The sequence below is a fragment of the Camelus bactrianus genome, chromosome 29, assembly GCF_048773025.1.
Source record: "Camelus bactrianus isolate YW-2024 breed Bactrian camel chromosome 29, ASM4877302v1, whole genome shotgun sequence".
Taxonomy (NCBI): Eukaryota; Metazoa; Chordata; class Mammalia; order Artiodactyla; family Camelidae; genus Camelus; species Camelus bactrianus.
The window spans coordinates 1,042,141-1,064,347 of record NC_133567.1 but is presented as its reverse complement, the minus strand read 5'-3'; the positions used below and the strand labels follow the sequence as shown (position 1 = coordinate 1,064,347).

The 22,207-nt window shown below is 40.8% G+C and overlaps 1 protein-coding gene across 4 annotated transcripts in view; it reads right to left on the bottom strand.

Annotated features, from left to right (window-relative positions):
* SPIDR (scaffold protein involved in DNA repair) overlaps nucleotides 1–22,207 on the bottom strand; it is a 258,048-nt gene that overhangs the window by 154,032 nt on the left and 81,809 nt on the right. For all 4 annotated transcript variants that reach the window (XM_074355057.1, XM_074355055.1, XM_074355056.1 and 1 more), the window contains exon 7: nucleotides 19,547–19,647. In XM_074355057.1, the coding sequence (XP_074211158.1) occupies nucleotides 19,547–19,647 (101 nt within the window). The remainder of the gene's footprint in view (nucleotides 1–19,546; nucleotides 19,648–22,207) is intronic.

Sequence of the window (22,207 nt, the reverse complement as noted above, 5' to 3'; positions counted from 1 at the left end):
CAGCGTCATCTCCCCTTCATCTGAGGGAGAAAAAGCCTGGGACAACCCAAGATGTATTTGAGAGTTATGTATTTGACGCAAGCTTTCAATCTGAGCACAAAAGATCCTGTTTTTTGTTTTTTTTTTTTCAAAAAAAGAAGACTATTTTGCAATTAGATGGAGGGTACATAAGAGGCCGTTCTGTGACAGTGGGGTAACATTGTCCACAAATGCTGTGAAACTCAGCCAAAGTGTCACCTTGTCCAGGAAGTGTTTCCTGAATCCCAGCCAGAGGCAACCATCCCTTCCCTCTGAAACCCTCAATTATCTCATCCACACGTATCTTTCTTATAAGAGCGTCCTCCTTTTAAAATGGAGGTAGTATTACTAGCAATCTTCAAGAACACTGCACACATTACGAGAGAGCACAGAAAGCCCCCAGTGCAAGGCCCGGTCCGTCACTGATGCAGGAACAGCAGCCACTGTCATCACAGTCACTGTCACTATATTAACTTCTCAAGGCATTTTCAAATCTATTATCATACTTGATCCACAATATCCCTATGAAATAGGTCGGGAAGATACTAATCTTCTTTTTTGACAAATAAGAAAACTGAACAAGTTAGTTGTTCACATGACTTTCTTAAGGTCAAAGAGGATTACTAGCAGGTCTTATGCTCAAAACTGAGTATCCTCACAAGTCCCTGACTTGCAATGTCTCTAGGGTAAACGACAGTTAAAGACAGGAAACTGAGGATGCTTTTTTCTCTACATTATTATGCTAAAACACAGGACTTGTCTAAATGTTAAAAAAAAAAAAAAGCACATCAGGTTGAGAAATGGACTCCAGTGGCATTTTGCGCTGGCTGGATACAGTCAGGATTTCAACACTGAAAGGGAAAAGCTGAATTTGATAAAGACCAAACGCTGAGGAGGAAGTGCCCCAAAGACCAAAAGGAGAGCACAGACATACCACACAGCACCACAGTGGTTAAGACACAGGAACAGAAGACTCACAGAGAAAATACACCATGGGGTCTAGTCATTTCTACCCACACATATGTTGAGCAGATGAAACACTCTGTAGTTAAAATGGAAAATACTTCACCAACGTTTGCCCAAAGAATGCATGAATGAGTGATTTATTTTATCAGCTAATTGCTCTAAAAAAATTTAAAAGTCTTTGATTTTAAAAGAACAAGAAGCCACACAAGAATCTAGCAAATGATATAAGAACAGGATGTATTTGTGACTCCTGGATTAAATGACTTTATTTATTTATTTATTTATTTTGAAATATACAGGTAGCCAGTGTCTATTTATATGCACATCAATTTCAACCCTTCTCAGCGGGTTATGTTGATGAATTAACATACATTATGAGTACAATTTTCACCAATACTTATACTAGAAATACAACACAAGGAATTAACAAACACTACGCAAGAAAATACCAAGTGAAACAAGCTAGTATGTGGAGAGAAATACTGAATTCGTCCTCCTACAGTGACAGAAACACCTGCAATTTTTTTAGAAATACTTTTTACAATATAGCTGTTGCACTTTTAAGTTGTCTCATTGAATTATCCAAACATTGACCACAGAATAATTTGGGATTTTCCGTGTATTATTACCCTCTATCTTCACAGATATTCCAATAGGCTAATCCATACACTGTCCTGCTTTACAATATATGTCCTACTATCCTCTGAAACTGGTACTTTTTCTCTTCTTCAGGCCAAATCATCAACAGGTGCCCACCATTACTTTTTTCCTTAGTCCTCATGCATCACGTGCACGTGCGCACTCTCTCTCTCTCTCTCACACACACACACACACACACACACACACAGGCTGGGGTAGTGGGGCAAGACAGCATAGCAAAGGTCAGGGATGGAGATCACCTGCTTCCTGTGCAGAGAGGACCTCTGTCCTAAGCAGATACTCTGACCTGGTTGCCACCAGCTGTAATTATAATTCTTCTGCAGCACTCACTCCAAATTCCCAAGATACAATCATTTCACATTTACTGTTTTTAAAAAGGTACCTTAAAAAGTTTTTTCCTCCCAAAATAATGAATGTATCTGGTACCAAAATGGTCTTATTTAGGGTGCTTCTGTTATTGAAGTTTTAAATAGTATCTTTAACCAACTCTATATCCTATTCTATTAACTTTCGATAGGCGGCTTGGAGCTCCTGGCTTACGAATCTCTCTACAGCCTCCTCCCCAGTGCACCACACAACTTAAATCCCACATAATTCCATTTCCATTGTTAAGGTGAACGTTTATCCACAATGTGTCCTATAACCTATGCCAAATCCCTGTGCTCTGACCACAGTCTGAGTCTAAGAGTTAAAAATAATCAACAAATCTATATTAGCACAGCTGTATAAACAGAGTCCAATGCCTGACTCAAGTTGTAGGAATATGTTTCAGTGAGAATACTCCTCTTCGCAAGGTCAAGTGATTTGACTAATTTGTACTAATTCTTATGTCTGATTAGGCCCTTCAAATGCCGTAAGAAAGAAGACTGTGTTCTGGTAACCTGAACATCTGCATTAGAAGTCTCAGCTTTCCCCAAGAGTTCATTCCACCTCTTCAAGGAAGAGATGACTTTTGTTCTGGCCACGACTGAAAGCAGTCTGCCTGAGCCTGGGTGTCAGGGTAGGAGATCAGATCAGAGCAGTCAGGCAGGGAGAAATCGGGCCTAGCCTCACTGTGTGGTCATGAGCTATTTCCTCGGAGTGTGATGGGAAACCAGTGAGGAAGGCATATGGTTTGCTTTGTTGAGAGCAGACTGAAGGCACAAGGGAAGACGTAGGGAGACCAGTCAGAAGACCACTGCAGCAGTCCAGGGTAGGTGGTGGTAGCTTCCGGAGGGGCAGGGGGTGGAAACAGAGGCCGTGAGGAAAGGCTGGAAACTAGATGTTCTCTGAGGACAGAACAAATAGCACTTGTTTATGGACTGGAAGAGGGATATGAGGTTCCAATGTTTTTGGCCTGAGCAAGTATATAACTCAGTACGTGTTTACTGAGACAGGGACAATTTCTAGATGTGCGGGTTTCTTTCTCTCTCTCTATCTCTCTCTCTTTGTGTGTGTTGGGGGACAGGACACAGGGGATAATAGCAAAATCAAGATGTCAGTTTTGGGTATGCCTCTTAGTTATCACAACAGGCTGGCCCTAACTGACCTCCTCAGTCTGGTACCTGACCATCATGATCTATCATTCACAAGGCCCAGCACCAGTGATTTTTTTACATGCACATTTAAGGACAGCTACCCTGTTCTTGAACCCTTCAACAGCTATCCACCAAAAAAAATCTAGACAACCATCCATTGTTTAGTAATACCTTTGTTACCAGTAACTTTTCACTGTTCTAGCCTCAAGTTAAACAGCTCTACTCAAGGATCTTTGTTTCTATACCCACACTTCAAGTGTTTCATCACCATCTCCCTGGTGAGCTGGCTGGACACAGCTCTCCTTTTCCATCCAGCAGAGTTTACCACTCTCCTTTATGTCATCACTGCATCTCCTTTTATCAAGATTTTAACACACAAAATGAATAATTTTCTCTTTTAAACCATGAACTCTGTTCTGTACCTGGATGAGTACCAACAAAATAGATATGAGCTGGATGAACTCTAATAAAACAAATTAATGTGAAGAACTTTGGGGACTATTTTTATATTCTTGATTCACTGCCAAACAAGATGCTTTTGACCTACCTCTGTCACTGCAACTGGATTTGATATGCACCCAAAGGATGCACATTAAACTGTGATTCAAGTGATGTTCCAAAAAGAAAAATAAATGAACAATACAGTCCGAAATCAAATCCAAATGATGTTTTATCTATTCACTATTTGTACTGTACCACTTTTTTTTTAAAGAACATGCACTGAAAGTTGAGTTGTATTTATTTGTACATAATTATACTATCTTTTCTTTTGTGAGGTTACAACTATGCTTAATTTTACCAATGATCCCAAACACCTAGCAATGTTATGCTCCTGCTGACTATTCAATTAGTGAGTCTCTAATTAACTACATTACTGTATTATTATTAATGCTTGGTAAATCAAAATTTTAGTTTCTGAGTAAATGTTGCAAGCTACCATCAGATTCATTTCACAGATAATTTCATGGTAAAATTCATAAAGCTCTAAGCAGGAGGGCTATATTATAATACCCAAGAACTAAACTCTGAAGAAATTTACATCTTACCCTGTAAACAGCACAATTATTCTTTGTTTAAAATTTATGTTCCCCCATAAAATTTTAAGTCATCTGGCAATGATGAACAGACACATTTCTTAACCACAACTGCTTACTGAACTGTAAACAATTGTGCTTTCACTTCTTGATTTTACATTTTTTTGCCTTTTCACCCAGTTTAAAATATTCTCCACCAAAAGCCACAATAATTCTAAGCATGAAGCAGAAATCTGAAACCCAGATCTTTGGGGGGAAAAAAAAAGACTAGACAATACTGACCAGGCGACTGGAACACGCTTCACAGCCCCTAACAATACGGACAATCAGAACTAACCAGTGTGCGCCAGCCGCCTGGGTCACCGTGTCCCAGGGCTACCACCAGGCATGCCACCATGACTCATTCTGCAGGGTAGCCTGTATCATTCTGTCGAGGGTGAATGGGCAACAGAAGTTCCCTTTTTTAAAGAAATTCAAGTAAGGGGAAAGCATATAAAGGCTCCTGAAGGCTACAGATCCCTAAGCAAAGCTTATTTTATACAAACCAGAGAAGGGGAAGTACTCTGGACTGAATGCTTGTGTCCCTCCTAAATTCATATGTTGAAGCCCTAACCCTCAGTGTGGCTGCAGTTGGGAATGGAGCCTATAAGAAAGTAACTAAGGTTGAATGAGGTCATCAGGGTGGGGCCTGATCTGACAGGACTAGTGAGTGTCCTTACAAGAAGCGACACCAGACATCCCTCTCTCTCTCTGCTGAGCACAGGGTAAAGGCCATGTGAGCACACATCCAGACGGCTGCTGCCTACAAGCCAGGAAGAGAGCTGTCATGTGAAGCCAACAATGATGGCACCCCAATCTCAGACTTCTAGCCTCCAGAACTGTGAGAAAGTGAATGTCTGTTGTTTAAGCCCCCCAGTCTGGGGTATTTTGTAATGGCAGCCTGAGCTAAGACAGATTTTGGTACCATGAAGTGGGGTGCTGCTGTAACAGATACCTGAAAATGTGGAAGCAGCTTTGTACCTGAGTGATGGGCAGAGGCTGAAGGAGTTTTAGGGTGTCTGCTAGAAACATGGATGTTAAAGGTGATTCTTGTTGGGTATTAAATGGAAATGAGGAACAAGTTATTGGATACTGAAAGAAAAATGACTGCAATGGACTAAATGTTTGTGTCCCCCCAAAATTTATACGTTGAGACCCTAATCCCCAACGTGATGATGTCTGGAGGTGAGGCCTCTGGGAGGTGATTAGGTCAAGAATGTGAAGCCTTCATGAATGGAGTCAGTGCCCTTATAATTAGGGACACAAGAAAGAGGACCTCTCTTAGTCATGTGAGGATGCAGCAGAAGGTGGCCATCTACAAATGAAGAAGGGGTTCTCACCAGGAACCAAATCAACTGGCACCTTGGACTTGGACTTGGACATTCCAGCCCCCAGAACTATGAGAAATAAAATGTCTGTTGTTTAAGTCCCCCAGTCTATGGTATTTTGTTATAACAGCCCAATCTAACACAGCAATTTTTATTACAAAATGGCAAACAGCTTGGCTGAATGTTTCTAGTGTTTTGTAGAAGATGAACCTTGTGAACCATAGGCAGAGGAGATTTCTAAACAAATGTTAAAGGCTTAGCCTCAGTCCTCCTGACTTCTTACAATAAAATGCAAGAGGAAAGAGATGAACTGAAGAAGAAAATTTTAAGCAAAAACAAAGGAGAACTTGAAGAATTGGAAAATTCTCAGCCTGCCCATATTGCAAAAAAATGAAAAAGCGTGTCGGGAAGAGGATGCCAAAGGTGTGGCTAGACTATCACTCAGGAAAGTAACCACGGGATTACAGGAGCAGAAACACTGCCAGTCTTAATAGAAGGAGACGGACTAGAGCGCAAGAGCAATCGTGCAGACCTGCATGACCCTTCACAATGGGAGAGAAGGGCCCCAAAGGCGATTCAGAGATGGTCAGAGCTTCCACTCTCACCACAGGCCCGGGGCAAGGCTGACTTCTTCTCCCTGGTTTTAGAGAGGGGCCGCCATGCCCTCTCCCTTCCTCAGGGGTGGCGCCTGTGCAGAGATCCTTGGGTGAGAGTCCCAACAGAGCTGTAGGGGTGACACTGTCCCCCAGTGGGCCTGGAGGGCAGAGCACTGAACCAAGGGTGGGGTCTTCCTTGAGCCTTAAAATCCAACAGAATTTGCCTCAGGAGATTCTGGACTTGCTTGGGACTTGCCACACCTTTCTTTCCTCCTATTCCTCCCTTTTGGAATGGGAACGTCTGTCTTATACCTGATCCAGCATTGTATTTGGAGGCACGTAACTTGTCCAGTTTCACAGGCTCACAGCTGATGACAAATTCTGCCTCAGGATTAACTGGACATTGGGTCTCACACACATGATTTAGATGATATGCAGATGAAATTCTGAACTGCAGAGCTGATGCTAGAATGAGTTAAGAGTTTTGGGGGTTGTTGGAATGAAATGAATGTATTTTGAATGTGGTAAAGACATGTATTATGAAGTCCTAGGGCAGAACATTATAGACTGAATGTTTCTGTCTTCCAAATCTGTATGTTGAAGCTCCAGTGTAGCTACAGTTAGAAATGGGGCCTCTAAGGAAGGAACTAAAGTTAAATGGGGGGGGGGGGCATTGATTCAATAGGATTGGTGTCCTCCTAAGAAGAGACAGCAGAGGGTGTGATCTGTCTGTCTGTCTGTCTCTCTCTCTCTCTTCACAAGTATACGGCCAGATGGCAGCTGTCTACAGGCCGGGAAGAGAGCCCCCAGCAGAACTAGATCATGCTGGCACTTGGATCTCAGAATTCCAGCCCTCTAGAACTGTAAGCAGTAATGTCTGTTGCTTAAGCTGCTCAGTCTGTGCATTTGGTTGCAGCTGCCCAAGCTGAGGCAGAGGCTATTACAGGTTACATTTCCCAACACTAGGTGGGATGTGTAGGCGACCACCTAGTGTGCACAGTGACCCCTTCCACTACATACAAGGAAAAGTCTTCTTTATTGAAAAACTTCCGCATTTATTTATTTTTTCATGTTGGGGAGGAGGTAATTAGGTTTATTTATTTTTCAAGGAGGTACTGTGGATTGAACGCAGGACCTCGTGCACGCTAAGCATGTGCTCTACCACTTGAGCTATACCCTCCCCCTCGAAAAATGTCCTTATTTAAAAACCTTATTTCATTGGAGGCAATGTTTTTGGCTTGGAAAATAGGATTAAAATGGTGTCCAAAAGTCACACTGAAAACAACTTTTAAAAGGGCACATGGGTGCTAAATATCTCTATTTTTTTTTAATAAATTTAACATCAACTGAAAAATAAATAAATGTGTTGAGAAAATTTCAGGAAACCAATTACAAAATAGCAAATTACTAATTGTGGATGGTTACTCGAGTCCTCTAGCATTTAGAGCTCGGACTCACCCTCCTCTAAGCAGTCCTGGAGGCTAGAATTGCACAAGCATCTGTCCAGAACAGCGTACCGACTGGGAGGCCAACACACTGCAAACCCCGTAGTGAAATGGACTGAAGACACACTTACTGATGCGCTGATGAAATCCAGTGTGTCCCTACCACCATTTTATTCTTGATACTTATTCCAATACCAGCCCTCAACCCCTGCCCATTCTGTGAGAACTATTAATAAAGGATATTCTAATGAACAACTTCTCATTCATCAGTTAAGTCACTTTAAATTGGGTCAAAACAGGCAAAATCTATAATTAGCCAAACAGTGCACATCCCGGTAGGAGTACAGTGAATTCACAACTACTAAAGAAAAGTAAATATTTTGGTCATGGGTGCCATCTCCTTCCAAGGACACTGTAACAAACACTAGCAGGGAGGAGAGGAAAAAGAAGAGAAATCAGCTTCAGGATTAAAATGAGATGATATCATAAAAGAGCTTCTCGGGAAGGACACACAAGGAGAGACCAGAGCCTGTGATCACAAGGGAAATTCTCAGGCCCCGGGGGGATATGCTTGAGAGTGACTCTATGTGGGGACAGTAGACAAGGCCAGGTGGAACAGCAACACAGAAGAAATAACCTAAAAAACAGTCACAAATCAAGTGACCTGCGTGGGTCTTTAGCTCCAGCGGAGTTGGGACATTTTTGCACTCTGGTGTCATGTAAAATTATTAAATTCACCACTGACACCATTCATTCACTCACAAACACTTCCTGAATTGCCAAGCACTGCTTAGGTAAGTACTGCACACCCTTGCAGCACTCTGAGGAGTTACGATTTACCTAAACTCGTGTAATTACAATACAACAGGACCCCGGGAGTATAACTACATAGAAAGAAAAGTATGCGAGGCCTAGTGATCAAGCGTATATCATGAAAGACACAGCTGATCCAGGAAGGAGGTGTGCAGTGCTGTGTCTGTGCAGAGCAGCACAGCAGGGGCCATCAGGTAGGCTGGCAGCACATCTGAGAATGCCCCCAGAGTTTAACAGTGATGAACATGCGCTCCAATACAAGAAGCAGTCATTGTAAAGTTTTAGAGCAGAGGAGTGATATCAGATTTGCCTCTTAGGATGATGACCCTGACAGGCAGAAAACGAGGAAAGGGCAGTGGCAGGGAGACCAGACAGAGACTGACACAGGAGTCCAGGCACAAGGGCGCAGGGTCTGAACCAGTGGCAGATGGGATCACTGAAGAGGTCTGGCTTGACAGACAGGTCAGAGGTAGAATCACTAGCATCTAGGGACCATACGGATTGAAACAATATGTAATAAAGCCCAGTCGAAGACTGCTCGGTTCGTGGGCCAGGGCAGGCAGGTGCTGGGGCCCCATTGGGTCTGCTGGGTATGCAGGACTCTGAGGCACAGGTGGTGCTGGGGCTGGGCCAGGAAAGCCCGCAGGACAGAGTTACCAGACTGCCCGGCAGTCCCGGGGGAGGTGGCATGGAAATCCCAGATTATCCAGGAAGGGGACATGGAACAAGAAGAGGGCCAGGACAGAAGCCTGAGGAACACCTGTTGAAGCTGCACACAGAGGAGGAGTCAGCACAGAATCAAGAAGGAAAATGAACACAGGAGAAGGGAAACCACGGGGGAGACCGTGTGGACGCTGCAGAAGATGGCAGCGAGGAAGGACAACTCCTGCACGTGGGAGAAGTGGCGCCACGCTGGACGGAAGGGGTGTGTGGAGGTGGCTACTCTTTTAAGTCAGTAGCACGATACAAAAGTGGTTTCTGATTCTTTTCAACTGTATAAGGCATTTTACTAACCCAAAAACTTAATTATTCTGCTTGCAAGCTTAAAAGCTTCCTAGTTTGTAACAAACAACTTTACCAGCGATCTGCTCAGAAAGATAACACTGCAGGATCAGCCACCACCCATTCTTAGGTCACCTGCTCTCAGCAGGATTCATGCACGTGGGCCACCTGGTCTGCCGATGCACCCCTCACCATCATCCCTGGGAGACGAGGAAAGTCAAGTCTGGGTAAGCACTTTCAAACAGGCTCCTTCAAGCACCAGGTCCCCCCAGTGGAAACTATAACCCCTTTGAAAATAAAAATGACGTGAAGAAGTTTAGAAAACTGGATTGGTGAAAAGGTTAAGATGACACACACAAGGTTTCACAGCATGGACAAAGGCCAGTGCAATACTGAAATAGGTGGGAGGGTAAAAATGACAATTGGTTGAGGAAGCCAAAGAAAATGCTGCCTTGCCAGTATCAACATTTTTCTAAAGGCCAGAAACAGGGTTTTGAACATATAGGTAATTTTCATCATTAACAAGGTCCCAATTTAACTCTATGAATGAATTTTTCTTCATTGAGCTACATGAAGAATTCAACAGAAAACATGTCTCACCCACTATATAATTCACTTGGAATGGCCTAACTCTGCAGTCTTATTTTTGGATCATTTACAATAGAAACAGAAATAAAGATTCTTTTAAACCTCAGATCTCTGAGAAAACAATTTGTAGAACTACTATTTTCCTATTCATGTAAAAATAAATGGAGAAAGCATAGATTAAATAAATTTACAGGGGACCTGAAAGCATCATTTAATTCTGTTGCTATCACCAAATCTCATTTCATAGATTTTTTTGGTAGAAAAACTCACAAGAGATAAAAATGGATGTGACCGAAGCAGCTAAGGGGTAACAGGCACGTTCGCCACAGAGCTGAGACTGGTGTTAGTACCCTTTCCTTTATTTCTCGGGCCCCATCATTGTTCCTAATATGATTATGAAATACCTCGAGATTATGAAAATCACATACAAACTCTTTAGTCTTCTGCTACCGTATCCTTAAAATGATCACTGGAAATTACAGTAATTTGGGACATGAAATCACAGCTCTAACATGGGCAAACTAGTATCACAGTTTGCTTCTGACTTAACTTGAGAGTATTAATGTGTGTTCCTCTCACCCCTGGCTACAGAGAACAATACTAAACACCACTGCTGTATTGAAATGTGGGTCTGGATATAAAAAAGGGGAAACATAAAGCTTAGACACTATTAATTGGCTTTCTGGTTCTACTGGCCGAGGGAAGCTGGAGAGAGCACAGAGGCAGCTCCTTGTCCCCGGAGGAAAGGGGAAGTTAAGAGAAGGAACTGCAGAGAAACCTCTCCAGCAACGTGGCACTGACCCGCAAGGAGAAGGTCACGAGCAGTGTCCCTTCGCTTGAAGCAAAGGGTGGTAAGTAAGGGAGATTAAGGACTTTAAGAAAAAAATTTAAATGACTTTTTGAAGACTCTGAACTAAGAATCAGAACCCTCTTTGATCCATGTCATTCTCATTTCGTAAATCTAAACAAACATGCATTGTTTTAAAACCTGTCATATTATGTCAAAAATCCTATGTCCCCACAAAAACTAAAGATTTAAAAGGCATAAAACAATGCCAAAAAAATCAACCAAATTAAATGAACACCCAATTACATGCCTCGCTTTCCTGGCTTTAAACACTCAATATTAGAAGACTCAGATTAAATCATATATATTTTCTAACAATTATTTTTCAACCAAATAGAGGAATCTTAGTTTACCAACCAACTTGCTTTGGAAGAAACAATCAGCCTAACGATTTCTATCCCAAGACACTTTGTAATTATGAGAAAACACTGCATCAAAGAAACTAGGAAGTTAGATAATTAGCAATGAGACACACACACATCTACACGAAATTCTTAGCTGTTCCTGTACAGAGAATGCTGGCCTGAATGTTCCTTCTTCCTCTCCTGACCACTCAAGTGGGGCGTCTGGCATATGACCCCTTTTCAGGGGGCTCCCAGGCCTCAGGGGAGCCCCTTGGAAGCACTGAGAAAGAGGCAGGAGCCAGATTTCTGGCTACCTGCTCCCAACAAGGCCGAGGGGACCCCACTCCTCGGGTGCTGAGCCACTCTCTGGAGGTTGGTCAGAGGGACCCTAGGGCCATGGGTGGCCTCAGGCCATCTTCTCAAGTCTAGTCTTCTGATGCTTTCTGGGCATCAGGGGCCCTCGATGGTCACATAAGATTCACACAGGTACGAGGGCTCCAGGAGAAGTGCCCGGGGAGACCGTCCTGGCCCTGGGGACTGAGTGTTCACAGCTAACCACATTCGAGGACAAAGAACAACTTAAACTCTGTGCTGCAAAAACTGCCTCCCTGGGAAAACCAGCCTTGTTACTGAAGTTTTCACTTCTTGACACAAAGGTACACGTTTTAGTACCTTGAGTAGAAGTCAGGGTGAAACTCTACCATGTCATATTTTCCTCTCTTCTTCTCTAATTGTGAAGACAATACTCAACTTGATTTTAACAAATTTCTCCTTTTACAAAAAGGAATATTAAAAAAATAACCCTGTCCGAACACCCTTTCCAGTGACAGCCTTTGCTAACAATTTTCTGCAATTTATTTTATAGTATTAACTAACACTTATAAAGTGTTATATAAAGTGAAGAAAATCTAAGAGCATTTGACTTGCCCAGGGGCATGATCCTGAGTATTTTATTTAACTATAACCATCAGAATAAGGAACATATCTTTCAATTTTTCTTGATACTGTATAAATACAACATTCTTCAGGAGTAACTCATCGTGGTCTTTCTCCTTTAGAGTCCTACAGAGTAACCCTTTATTTCCTTTGGCTTTGTTTTTCTTCTGATTTTCCAAAATGTGCATCAGTAGGTAAAATTTTACAGACATTATTAAAACACCTTCAAGTGTAAACTACTGTTTTGTTTCCTTCTAAGGAATAAAGCTTTAATATTAATTTTAAATAAGGAAACAGGAAAAAAACAATTATGTTATGATAGAGACAGACAGTTCTCTCACTGATGGACCTATATTTGCTGCTTAATAGAAGACTGAAAAAATGAATGAAATAAGAGCTAAAGTAAAACAAACAAATACACACAAGTTAAAATACTAAGGTGACATGTGAAAAACCAAAAAGAAATGAAGCACCAATATACTGTATTTCTCTAATGAGTAAAAAATACTGAAATTAACTGAAAATCACCTATTTCTATTCTTTGAGTAGTGATGATTATAGGGGTACTTGCTTTATAAGCACCTGTTAAATAAGCTGCATGCTTTCTATACTTTTTTCTTTGTTATATTTTGACACAAAACAGCAATTTAAGAAAAGCAAATATTCACATGGTAAAGGCACTTTAAATAAAAATCCGCTGCATCCTAGCTTTTCCAAAGCTTTAAATTGTATTTTTATATTTCACTGCTTGAATATAATGTATACTAAATAAAATGATTCTTATTGTGCTTCAGTATAACCCCAAAGAAACCTTTCAATTATAATGATTTTATACACATGGAAAAATGTTTAAAATATGGGCTATTGAGGTCAACAAGCACATGGAAAGTTGTTTGATATCATTAATCATTAGAGAAATGCAAATAAAAACCACAAGGGGATATCACCTCACACCTGTCAGAATGGCTATCATCAAGAAGACAGATAATGCTGGTTAGCATGTGGAGAAAAAGGAACCCTTGGGCACCGTTGGTGGGAATGTAAACTGGTGCAACCATCGTGGAAAGCAAGCAGTATGGAGTATTCTCAAAAATTAAAAACAGAACTACCACGTAATCCAGCATTTCCAGTTCTGAGAATGTATCTGAAAGAAGTGAAAACATTATGTCGCAGAGACATCTGCACCATCATGTTGACTGCAGCAGCATGCTTAGATACGGAAACAACCTAAGTGTCAATTAATGGATGAATGGATAAAGAAGGTATAATAACACACACACACACACACACACACACACACACACACACACACACACACACGGGAATATTGTTAACGCATTGAAGAGAAGGAAATTCTGCCATTTCCAACAACATGGATGGACCCTGAAAGCATTATGCTAAGTGAAATACGTTGGACAGAGACAGACAAGTACTGTGTGATCTTACTTATATGAGATCTCACTTTAATCTAAAAAACAAAACAACAAACCAAACTCATAGAAAAAGAAATCGGATTTGTGGTTACCAGAGGGGTTGGGGGAAGGGGTAATTGGAGGAAGGTAATCAAAAGGTACAAACTTTCAGTTCTAAGATAAATCAGTACTAGGAATGTGATGTCCAGCATGGTGACTACACTTAACACTGCTATATTATCTATGGGAAAGTTGTTAAGAGAGGATCCTAAGAGTTCTCAGCATAAGGAAAAAAATCAATTTTTTCTTTCTCTTCTTTTTGTATCTCTACGAGATGATGGATATTAAACTTATTGTGGTAATCCATATATGTATACCAAATCATTATGCTTTACGCCTTGCACTTATACAGTGATGATGTCAATTATATTGCAATAAAACTGAAAAAAAAACAGGAAAAATATGAGCTATTCAAAATCTCAGCTAAATTATAATTTTTCTTGCAAAACTTAGTAAGTAACAAAACTTCTCCTGCCCCAAAACTCTGTAGCCACATTCCTTTGATATTCTGGCCTGGAGACTAGACAGAGGCTACAGGCAAAGTGTAACGTGAAGCTCTCCTCCAGGCCTGTCCAGTGCAGCACCCACCCCAATCCTCACAGATCCTTCTCTGTGCCAACCTGTACCTGTAATTTTCCTTGGCTTATCACCTATGTCACCTAATAAAATGAAAGTTCCACGAGTGCAGTGACATGGTGCACAGTGACTGGGACACAGGAGGCTCTCAATAAACACCAGTGGAATGAGTAAATGAAGAATGACCTTTCCCGCGCTTTGTCTGTACCCTTCTCTTGCCACCATCGAATCTCCACCACCACAGTCCAAGCACTAGTAAAGCAGCAGTGTGGGAAAAGAACATCTGTTTCACACAACGAAAGTCAACACAGAAAGATGCGCACACAAAAAACGCACAAGTGATGTTCATGACAATCTTACAGAAAAAGACACTGAGCTTTGTTTGCTTACCTTCTACAATACAATTTCAAGGAGAATCAGGTTTTTTTTAATTAGTTAATTGAAGTGACTTTAAACATCCAGGAAAAAAAGTCTTTGTTTAACAAGAATAGGAAGTGAAAAACTTAAAGATTTAAAAGGTAGAGTCCCTGTCTCCTGCCCCTTCGTTTAACAAGTAATCTCTGACTCCAGGGACCGGAAAATAAAACGTCTCAACACTCTAGGACTTGGAAGCCACCCTGTGGTTGTGCAGGCCACCGTGAGGCTCGGGTGCCTCGGCTGTCTCACGCATGCCGGCGGGAGGAGCACTCCATGGGAGCAGCCCTTGTACTACCAACATCAGTCTGAACTTCAGGGTCTTACTTATCTGCATTGTCTCTGAAAAATTTTCAAGTCTGGCATCCAGAAATCCAAGGAGAAATAATGAACAGCAGATCCCTCCCCCCCCAAATTTAGAGATTTAGTTCTCTAGAGGAGAAAACAACAAATAAAAATCCAAAATTCCACAAAAGAACAACAAAAGCTTAGGGGGTGGTGTGTGTAATAAAATGTGGCACTGGAAAACAGTAAGGCAGTGAATGTAATTTTGAAAAAATCACAGTTGGAAAAATAAGGAAGTAATTATCCTCAATGCAAAAAGACTAGGAAATTAAAATTATAAAACAAAAAAAGAGAAAACCAGAATTCCTGAAATCTGAACGTGTTTACTTTAAACAGATACACTAATAGTACAAGGTTAAGGTGTATGACAGATCTGACAGGTGGGCACCTCTGTGTGAATTTATTTTAAGGAGACTTAGTACTTCACCCAGGTAAGCCTGCGGAGCTGTCTACCACCGAGATGGGACACCGGGCTGGCTAGTGACGTACTTGGCTGTGGCAGGGTGCTGGTGACTAGTGCTGGTGAAAGGCACTGACAGAAGCTGCAGTATATTGTGGTCCACACTTTGCAAAGTTTTAGCTGACCATGACTCAGTGGCAAAAAGGTATTAAAAAAAAAATTAAAATCCTACCACAAAAGCTATTAAATGCTAGTACCAATGTAAATAACTAGGTTCATCCTTGGCTCTGATAACACTAATCTAAATTCAGAGTGACACATTTATCACTTTTGAGACACATACATGCATACAAGTGCACAGAAACGAACAGCGCAGACCTTCGCAGCATGTCACAGGGTACTCTAAGGCGAGCACTCACATGCACTTAGTGACCACTTCAACATGTTCCATAGCAGTGAGCTGAGGAAAAGGAAAATGCAGAGAGAATTCTGCTCTGGATGACAGTAAATGTTACTGCACTTCACTGATTCTGCTTCTTTCTTTTTTATCCCCCACAACAATCCTCTTTCTGAAGTTTACAGGGAACTTTTAGGAACAAAAATCTTATGAAAAATAATTTACCTTAAGTCTATTATTTATTTATTTTTGGTTTCACTTTGTCGTCTTTTTTTTTCCTTCTTCTTTACGCTCTTCCTGAACAATATAAGGAATACACTGGTTTTTTTCATCCAAGGCTTTCTGTACCTATTTTTATTCTTAAAAACACAGACATCAAACATGCTGTGACTAAGCAAGCCCAGGCGACGGAACTGCTGTGCTCATGACCCCAGGATCAGCGTTTGACGCAGCCTCCGTCTTCCGCGTCTGCGACTACGGCCCCAGAAGAGCATGGTGGGCTGTCTGATGGAACCAGGCCCTGCCCCTCTAGCTGGGAAACAGGGCCCCGTCTGACCACACTCCCTCTGTCTCTAAAACAGGATCACACACCCTAACTGGAAGGGCTGCCCTGAGGATTAAGTGAGATGGCAAACAGGAGATATACTCTGAATATCACTCAATGAAAGCCGGCCACTGACACCCAGGTAAGTGGCAGAGGAGTGCTGGGAAAATGCTTCTCCTCAAAAAGGAAGAAGAAAAATGAGATGGTTCCTGAGAAGAAATCTAAGAATTATTTTTCTCTTGTTTCTATAATCATCATTCTCTACCCCACAGCCACATATTAAAATGCATGTTTTCAAGGGATCACATGGAATAAAGTCCATTCATGGCCTCAAGGTCTGGAGCCCTCTGGCCTGCCTCCCTGCATCTCTGTGTGTGTTCACATGCCAACCACACTGGCCGCCATGCGCAACCCACGTACTTCTTTCTGCTCCTCAGACAGCGAAGCTCAGTCCCTCCTGAGTGTGTCACAAAAAACTAACACAGACAAACAAAAAACCCCAAGAAAATAGGCACACATTAAAATTTATTCAAGTTATAAGAACCATGAGATACTTGTACAGTCTTTGATACTGAAATGTACTAGATAGAAGGCACTAACAAGGAAACAAAATGGATTATTAAATAGTGTGAAAGTTGGAAAATAGCCCAGAAAAGCAAGCTATCCATGAGGGAAGAAAAGAAAATTGAAATCCAGAAACTAAAGGCGTTAAAAAAAACTTTTTCCTTAAAGCCAGAAAGATGTGTTAGAGATACTCACTGAAATATTTGATACTAATATGCAATGTCTTACAAAACTAGACATGCACTTACTATAACACTTGGCAAATGCACCCTTGATGGTTTATGGTAGAAAATTAAACTCCTTTGTTCACTCAAAATCTTGTTCCCATCACTTTCATTTGTAATAGCCCAAACCTTGGAATGACCCAAATGCCCCTCGCCGGGTGCACAGTGCAGCAAAATGTGCCACACCCACATCACAGAGTGCGCTCACCAGTAAGAGGAAGGGACTGCACACAAACCTGAATCAATCTCAAGGGAACAGTGCTGAGTGAAAAGAGATGGCCCCCAAAGGTTGCCTTCCACATTATTTCATTTATGTACCATTTCTGAACAGATTGGTGGTTGCAAGGTAAGGGGGGCGGAAAGAGGTGGGTGCAGCTATAAAAGGCAGTACGAGGGATCCTGGTGACATGTGTTGTGTGTCCAGACTGTGCTGATGGGCACATAGATCTATACAGGTGACAAAATCACAGCTCACACATAGATGCATGTAAACTGGTGAAACCTGAGTAAGGCTTATGAACTGTATCTGGATCAATTCCTGGCTGTGCCCGCGCAGCAAGGTTAGGGAAGATGTCCTCCTGGCGGGGAATGAGGTAAGGGCCCTGCATTATTTCTCACACTGGCACGAGCATCATGTAAATCTACAATTATCTCAAAAAGTTAAAAAAAAAAAAAAAGGCAGAAAGATTTGTTGGAGACATCCACTCAAATATTTCAAATTAGTAAGCAGGCTCCATGTCCCTCTCAACTGTGGAATAATTAAACAACACTCCTCTAATGGATGAAACTTGTGTAGAAAGGACTCAGGCCAAACAATTATAATCTACAGATTAATTCTGTAAACAATAATTCCTCATACCTGAGAGAGATAAATATAGACTCAGTGAGATATGCTATACTTAATGTCTGCAACAAAAACCAAGATGTGGTTCATAAGTTACTGCTAACTCCTAGATTTCTCAGTAACCCAATTAGAAGAAGGGAAAGCCAAGCCCAATACAGCCACCTGGTCAGTCAAAATTAACCAAAACTGAGGAACGCTCTTGAGTGTGAATAAAATGAGATGGGATTCTGACTGTGGTACCTTGCAAACCCAAAGGTATGTCCACACCCTAAGCTGCTCTCTCAGCGGCTTCTGAGCTTCCAGACCTGGCAGCAGTGAAACTGAGCCCAGAACGGCAATGCTCCTTTGTTTCCCCGTCTATCGAGGCCGAGGCTGTCCCAGGGCCGCATGTCCTTCCCGTGCGGTGTCCGGTTCATTGTTAGTGCCTCTCATAAGGCGAGGTTCTACAATTACACTCATTTTTGACAGGGTAATTGAGAGGAGCAGAGAGTTCAGACCAATAATAGAGATATTTTAATAAATCCATCACTGAATTTCAGCTGTTTACTAAATTTTACTTCTTGAGACTGAGGAGAGAGGGAGTTACCTTTATTTAACATTTTCAAGTTTTTCTTCTATTTATTCAGTTGCTATAAACATATAGCAATGAGAAAAAAAATTTTTATATTGAAAGGAAAAAATTCTTCGGCTAGGCCACAAAGGAAACAAAACACCAAATAGTGAAATGCTCTTCCTAATATGTTTATAAGTTTTATCAAAAGTACAGGAAAAAAGATATGAATTATTACAAGACATCAAGGGGAGGATTCATAGATCTGAAAAATAAGAACTTCACCTAAGAGAAAGAAACAAAAATCAAAATCCAAACTCCTAAAATACTCAGACTTCTAAAAGAAAAATCTGTTGGAGATGATCACATTCATATTATCAAATTAATGGATTAATTTTTGGCTCTGGCTTTTTGTTTTATTTTGCTTTTGTCTTGTATTCATGGTATAATTAAATATCCCGTATCTCCAAATTTAAGAAGGGAAATCATAGAGAACATTCCAAACAAACTATCTGGTGCTTACGAGCCAAACTGAAGATCATCTTTTCCCTTCCTTCCACACACTCACTCACACTTGTCTGACTTAGTATTTTTCTAGTCCAACTTCCAGAAGATACTCTCTCAGCTCTATGATTGACAGTTTAGTTAATTCACTGTCATGAGAAATTGTGGTAGCGACTTTCAAACTGCGTGTTGCAACTCATTAGAAGGGTCTTGCATCAATTTAGTGAGACTAGGATTTTGGTAAAAAGAAGAGCATGCAGAGTATATCACATATAATGGGGTTAGTGCTGTTTATTAAATGTTTGTTGCGGGTGTGTGTGCGTGTGTGTGAGAGAGAGAATGTCATGTGTGTATTAGAAGATGACATAAGGTGTACTGCTTACGATGGGTCACAATCACAAAAGTCTGAAAGCTACTGGAATAGACACAGCAAGAAAATAACAGACCCTCCAAGTCAGATCTCTGAGCACCTGGAAGAAAAAAGGCATGAAAACAGTAATAATCCACTGCATATATTTTTACGTAAAAATATTTTTAACTGGCATATTCTCTACTTATAGATGTCAGTGCAAGCCTTACCTGAAGATGTCCTTTGGTAAGAAACACACTGATGTCTCCACAAAGAAATAGCAGATCTCTCTCGATTCTGCAGTCCATTTAGTCTTTCCGCCAGCCCACCTCTGTTCAACGAATCATAATGTGTTAAATTTAGTTAAAAAAAATCTTCAGAATAGTTGGAACATTTGTATTTTATACCCTCCAAGCAGAGACAAAAAAAAAAAAAAAAAGGCAAACTTCAACTTGTTTGGCATGACATTCTCTTCCTAGAGGCCAAATCCTTCTAGGTTAGTAATCTTTCTTAAGATTTCTTGGAAGATCAGTTTTCTGATTCTTAGCAATTTGGGCTTCCTGAGATCAGTTTGACTTCCTGACTAGTCGTTCTAGTTTACTTACTCCATAAACATGTGCTGATTACATGTTTCCTGTTCTACCCAGCCAAGCACCAGGCCAAGGATCCTAAGAAGGGACTAAGCTAAGCCACGGTGGGCCTTACAAACTGATCAGCAGACAAGTCAAACAAATAAATGTAAAGTGGTTTCAGAGATGTAGGCAAGAATAAAACCTGCACACTGTTGATAGGTAGAACACCCAACTAAAGAGGACTTGGGTACAGACTCATTACTTGGCCCACAGAGATAGCTGAGTGTTAACCCTAAACATATATCAAGAAGACAGCATACAAAGAAGAAAATGTCCATGTGTGGCAGGAAGATGATTCATGACCACGGGCACACAGGCACTTCATAAGAGTCCTTACCTACCAGCAAACAGACAGATGGACAGACAGCAATATTATAAATGCAAAGAAACACACACATTTTTTTGATTCAGTAAACCACCTGCATTCAGGAAAGTCAGCAGCTCCTAACACATCTGTGATCGCAAGAGAAATCAAGATCAGTTGTTAATTACCCATTATGACTACATGCTACATAACTTACCAACATATTATCTCATAAAATTACGTTCACTGATCATTTTACTACATTATCTCATTTTATTCTAATAATATCCCTTTGAGGTAGAAAGAACAGAAATCAATACCCATCTCACACATGATAAAATCTGAGCTTAGAGAGAGGTTAAGAAAATTCTCTAATATTGTATAACTAGCCAGATGAGGAAACAGTTATTGAAAACAGAAAGGACTCAGAACAGTGTCTGGCATTTAGTAAACCTTCAAGAAGTGCTAGTCAGTGGTGTTACCGATTCTGTTATGATTTTTACTTGCACCCTATACTTTTTCTACAACAATCAAAAGATCATATTTTAATACATGTTATAAATATTATCACTACCGCTACTCTGTTTTCCTATAGGTGATTGTTTTCCTACAGGTGCTAATTATTTCTGAATATGTGTGTGTGTGTATGTAAGCAGTATATATAACAGCAAATTTTTAATTCTCACAATGACAAATATGCCAAAGAACCTCTACTTTACACACATGTCTACCTGTACTTTATACCTATGGAAGCCCTTCTTCATATCATTTTGTTTACATGAACTAACTCATCTATACACCCTCTCTGAACAACATGAGGAAAGCAGGTACTACTGTCATTTTATAGAAGATACACTGAGGCGTTTTATCGCACGAGGTAAACATCTGCCACCAGGCTGTCTGGCTGTGTCAATGATACACCTACTGCTCCTTCAAGAATACGCACTACTGAAAAAGGTCACAATGATCTAGGTATTATTTGCCAAATGTTGGTTTTCAATCTTATGACTTTAGAGAGAAGAAAAAACACTAACTACAATCTAAAAGCAATATACGGTTAGCGCCAAGCCCAGAACCCTACAAGTAAACTGGAGGAATGACAGGATGAAAGGTAAAAGGCAAGAACAAAAATGAGTGTAGAACAGTTTTCCACATGCGGGAACATCGGAAACCCTAAGAATCTGCATTTCCACCTTGGTTTTGGTCAGGATACCTCTGCTCTAAGAATTCCTACAGGGAATTCTGAGATGATTCACCAGAACTTAGGAACGGAAATATCATGACCTCTAGCCAACAATCATAATTCTAGTAAAAACCTTTTGTACATTGAAAAAAAAAAGGGGGGGGGGTTCAAGAAGGCCCTGCTGTAACACATGCAAATTAACTCTTTTCTTTTTTGCTTTCTTTGACAAATGAATTTGTTAAGTAATTACAGCATACAGTGTGGTGACTTGATACATATTATACATCTGCAAGGAACACACCCCTCTCAATTTACTTAATTGACAGATCATCACCTCACAGATTTACCTTTTATTCTTTTTGGTGAAAACATTTAAGTTCTACTCACTTAAAAAATTTCAATTGTACAATATAGCATTTTCAGTAATAGTCACCATGTTTACATTAGATCCTTCAGAGCTTATCCACCTTATGACTAAAAGTCTGCACCCCTTTCACATGAATATATTCCCAGAAGTGGCATTGGTGGATAATACAGTAGATATATTTTTAATTTTCTTAGAACCTCCACACAGTTTTAAATAGCGGCTACGTCAATTCATGTTCCCGCCAACAGTGCAGAAGGGCTCCCTTTTCTATACATCCTAGTCAGTACTTATCATCTCCTGTCTTTTTGATGACAGCCATTCTGACAGACGTGAGGTGGTATCTCACTGAGTTTTGACTTGCATTTCCCAGATTACTGATATGGAACACCTTCTGATATACCTGTC